The 4,919-nt window shown below is 50.2% G+C and overlaps 1 protein-coding gene across 1 annotated transcript; it reads right to left on the reverse strand.

Moving 5' to 3' along the window:
• Nucleotides 1–3,115: 3,115 nt before the first annotated feature.
• On the reverse strand, nt 3,116–4,919 carry MIND_00911300 (HMG box domain-containing protein; the record flags this gene model as incomplete). The annotated part of the gene is made up of 4 exons (XM_037365750.1): nt 3,116–3,124; nt 3,173–3,709; nt 3,757–4,823; nt 4,877–4,919. 4 exons carry the CDS (start codon nt 4,917–4,919, stop codon nt 3,116–3,118), a joined length of 1,656 nt encoding a protein of 551 aa, XP_037217162.1.

Below are 4,919 nucleotides of genomic sequence, written 5' to 3' on the forward strand. Positions count from 1 at the left end.
ACACAACTTTGATTTTGTGACGATCTGTGACATTCTCTGATGATTGTACAGTCAGATAGTAAAAATTTGCTTTTGGGGAAATTTGTCACACATCATGACACACATGTAACCCAGGTGCTGAGTTAAACCCAAGTCTCTAGAGGGTTTGAATTATTCATTACTATTCATTATTATTCATATCAGAAGACACTTATATGATAGCTATACATATACTAATAAGCTAAACTGTATACAATGCTACTAGGAAATACCCAGTCTATTCAAAGTCAGCATTGTAGACCACTGTATGTAGATCGGGAGGGCCAAACCGTTGGGCGGGCAAGCACATCTTGAGGTGGGCCATGCTTGGGTGGCCAGGGCCGCACTTGATGGACGCGTGGGTCAGGGAGGCGTGCAGAGGCACGAGACACTTGCCTGTGTGAGGCGCTCACTCTGGAGGAGGAGGGAAGGAAGAAAGAAGGGATGAGTGTGACGGAAAATTTTCCTTGTGAATTAGGAACCGGATCAAATCACAGCTGACGTGTGGCGTTGGGCGCTCGATCGTTGATCGCAACAAGTGTTCAGTCGGTCAGTGTAAGTCAGTGCTGGATGCCGGCCCTAAAGAATATCATGGTTTATTGTGTTTGTGATTTATTTATTACTTGTCTCTATTGACTATTTGGTTGGCATATAGATTGAAAAATCTATGAACTACTTGAAATGGCAAATTTGGTCAATCTTCTACAGATTTCAAAGAAGTAAAAAAAAAAAAAAGTTTATGTGAGAGAAGGGCTAGGATGTAGACAATCATGTCATCTGGATTCCAGCTGGAATTTTCCAGCTGAGCAGAACTGCTGGAATTCAGCTGGAAACCACCTGGACCCAGATGTTAAGTTATGTGGAAACCAGCTGGAATGTCCAGCTGATTGACAGCTGTGGACACTTTGGTGGTGTACGTCTGCACTATGTTGCATACCAAGTCCCTGGGTTCTGGGTGGGGGGATACATCTGATACAGGCAGTGATGTTTGCTAGAGTCAGAGACAAACCAAAGACATCTCCAAGGATTGGAAAGTGAGGTTCCCCTCACAGAGACTAATGTTGCAATGCGTTGTGAAGCTAATTACCAATCCAACTTTCATTTAATCAACATGTGACCTTTTCACATGTTTTATATATATATACATTCACCTACAAAAAAAGATTTTTTAAAAAAATTTAATGTGAGTACTGTATAATTAGCCAAAAGGACACCTTCTAGAAATTACTTTTTTTCACCCTTAGAGCAACCTTGTTTCGAACAATCTGACAAGTTGTTTTTCTCCATGGATTCCTTTTCCTAATCATTGACAATCAGTCACTTTTGGCCTATTATTACCTCTATTGAAATTTTGACAAATGCTGCGGTGATTATGCAGTGCTCCAGCCACCTTAAATATATATCATAGTCCACTGTCCAACAGCTATAAGTGGCTAGTGTCTCTGGTTGATGAAGATAAGCTGATCATTTCTATATATATTTGGCATGTTCTGATTCATGGATCAGGGTCATAGAGCATCAGGCAGTAGACTGTCTACATAGTTATGCTAGTTCTGGTTCATGCTCTCAGACCTTGATCTACATGCATAATGACTTGGAAAAATATGTCTAACCCAATTTACATATCTACTTGATTGAATTTCCTAAGAACATAATGACTGAATGGCTTAGCTTTCAAAGCCACAATTAGTGCTGGCCATAATTATATTACAGTTGATTAAATATTGAATATATTCAGATATTATGAATATATTATGCCTTTGGTCAATCACTTGAATATGATTATGTTAGAATATATGATATTATGTTATAACTATACTATGTTATAACCACAGAATATTCAAATATAGTAAGGTGGATTATGATAGCCGCCTACTAACATGACTAAAGTTAGTCTGATTTAGACATACAGTCACATACTTTAAATTAATGTCATATCTGATCCATTGTATATCATCACTTGCAGATCACCCTGCCTAACATAGTGTAGGATGGTATCTCCTAGGTACCAGCTATATTATATAGAGATAAGGTTACTAAATTATGGTTGAATATATTCATAACATAATCATATTCTGTATATGAATATGATTATACTATACTACAAATATATTATTGTCTTGAGGCTCTGAATATGATATGATTATAATATATTATCTCTCAAACGTAATATAATTGTATTTGGCCAGCATTCGAATGCATCATTCTTCGCACAGCTCAGGGGGCGTTAGCGGACACCAGGCTGTGCTTCCACTGACTCGCGGTCGCGTTCGTCATAGCGATTCACGCCAATCAGTCGTCTTTGGTACACCATACACAAGACAGCCAGTGCCCACTTTGCTCATAGACTTATTTTCGTCGGCGGTCGCCAGGCAAATGTTGGATCCCCCCGGGCGCGGCGCAGCGGGCGTTGCACCCACCCATGCAAAGCAGCCATGTTGTTGTCCGATGCATCGCAAAGGTAATTAAAACCGCCTCGATTAAAGACCTGCCAACTAAGTACACATTCTACTACTGCAGTCGTACATTTAGTGATGGCCAGGTCCGGTTCGGGATTTCGGTTCGAACCCGAACCGGACCGGACTGAACGCGCGTTCGGCGTTCAGGTTCGGCCAAGGCCGTTTCCGAACCGAACCTGGCCCTCGGTTCGGCCAGGTTCAGCCGTTTTCGGTCCAAAAACGCCGGTTCGGGGCCGGTTCGAACCGACGTTCGGCGTTCACGTTCGGCAAAATCCCGTTTTGAACCGAACCGGCGGTCCGGCGTTCGGCCGAAAAGGGCCAAGAACCGGACCGAACCGGACTTGGCCATCACTACGTACATTCCGCTGTATACAGTATCGTATCAAGAAGGTAAATTAGTTAAAAAGCCACGACGAAGAAGCTATGTATGAATGTAAGGAGGGGCGTGCCGCGGCGGCGCGCAAGAGATGAGAACGGTGGACGGCGCTTGCGCGAGAGAAGTGTTCGAACAACATGGAGAGAGGGGAAGATGGTCGGAGGTGGGATTAGTGGTACAGTGAAGGGAGAGATAATGGAGGAGAGATAAATATGATGCATATATCGAAGTCGCCCTGAGGAGGACTGTCTGAATTTTAGGTCTATATATCCTGGCATCCTATCAGCAAATGAGACAAGAATGAAGGGGAAAAACGCACCGCGTGCAACTCCATCGGGTCCACGCCCATCTCCATCGAGATGAGCGGCTCCGAATCACCCCACCCACCATCCCACGGCGCGTCCAGCCCGATCCCCAGGCCCATCGGCACCCCACCCGCAGCGTCAAAATCGAACTCCGCCATGGGCTGGTCAAACACCGAGCTAAACGCATCGAGCGAGAAGCCCGTGTCGGGCTGCGCGACCGCGACGCCGTCGCTGGACAGCGAGAGCGCGGCGTATTGTTGCTGCGCCCCCGCTGCCCAGGGATTGGATGCATAAAAGCTGTTGTTGGAAGACGATGATGATGATGGGATGAGCAATGCGGACGAGGGCGGCGGGTACCACGTGCTCGGGTCGGTGGGGAAGTCACAGGACAATGGCGCTGAGGTGGGCGGTGGAAGGGAAGAGGTAGCGCCGGGCGTGGCGAGCTCGGGCTCGGGAGAAGATGCGGGCGAGCGGTCGGCCGTGTCCGTGAACGTTGGCGGCGGGATTAGGTGGCTGGAGGAGGCGAACATTGAGCGGAGGAAATCCGACGCCTGCAAAAGCCAATGAGCAAACGCGAGGGAAGAAAAGATGGACAGACCATTAAATTCGCATCGAAACTCGACATTGCGGCATTCTCCGCGGCGGCAGGCAGGTAGTCGAAGCCGCCGAGGTTGGTGCTCTCGCGGTGCGATGCGGAGGACATAATCATCGGGAGCAGTGAATACTCCTGCCCCCTTGTCGGCTGGGTGTAGGTATGCGTGTGGAAGCTCCCGCTGGGCCCATACACATTCGGTATCGCAAGCCGATACTCCTGCTGAGCCACCTCCGGGTCACTCGGGCCGCCAACCACCAGCCCGTCCTCCTTCGGCGCTTTCCTCCTGGGTCTGTACACATACCCCGGATGCTTCTCCTCATGCTCCTTCTTCTTCTCCGCCGCCAGCGCCTCCCACTTCTGCCTCTCCTCCGCCCCGAGAGCGCGCCACTGCGCCGATATGGCCTTGCTCAAATCTGCCTGCCTCGCTTTCGCGGGGAGGCCGGGCAGGGCGATGCGAGCGGGGACAATGGCACCGTCGGCCGAGGACGCCGGGGGGACAGAGTCGGGGGAAGACGCCCGCTCGGCGCAGGCTTGTCGCCGGAAGAGGATAAACGCGTTCTCGGGGCGCTTCACGTAGTCTGCGTCCCCTTTTCTTGGTCTGCCATCCGCGCTCACACCGCGTCGTTTACTTCGTGAGGCGGAGGGAGCGGGGGAAGGTGTTGCGGCGGGAACGTATACCGGAGTTAGAGTGCGTGTGTAGGCGCTCAGCGGCAGCGGACTAGGGATGGGCCGTGCAGGGGGGGTTGTGGGTACATGACTGTCGGAAGAAACCGGGGACGGTGATGTCGCCGCCGGCGAAGGTGATGACAAAGACAGCTGACGTAGGCCCTCGACTGGAGTCAGCACCGGCGTCGTCGGCAACGGCAGCGGTATGCCCAGCGCGGCCGGTGAGGGCGTAGGCGAAGGCGTAGGGAGTGGGTGGGACAGCGGGTGCGGGACGAAGGTAAATGTCGACTGCCGTGGAGTGGGGGCAACGATCGTCAGGGCTGGTCTGTCCAGACTGGCCTTGACGTCCTGTGTGGATACGGAATCGAGTGAGGAGGTTGTGGAGGAAAGGTCGAGGAGGTGCGCTGGTATACCGTTAGGAACAAGCTTGCGAGGGGGAGAAGAGAGAGGGACGCACGTCTGGCCGCGGGGTGCGCCTGTCTAACGCGTACAGCGGGCAT

This window comes from Mycena indigotica (assembly GCF_014461135.1).
Source record: "Mycena indigotica strain 171206Taipei chromosome Unknown Mind.scaff0008, whole genome shotgun sequence".
Classification (NCBI taxonomy): domain Eukaryota; kingdom Fungi; phylum Basidiomycota; class Agaricomycetes; order Agaricales; family Mycenaceae; genus Mycena; species Mycena indigotica.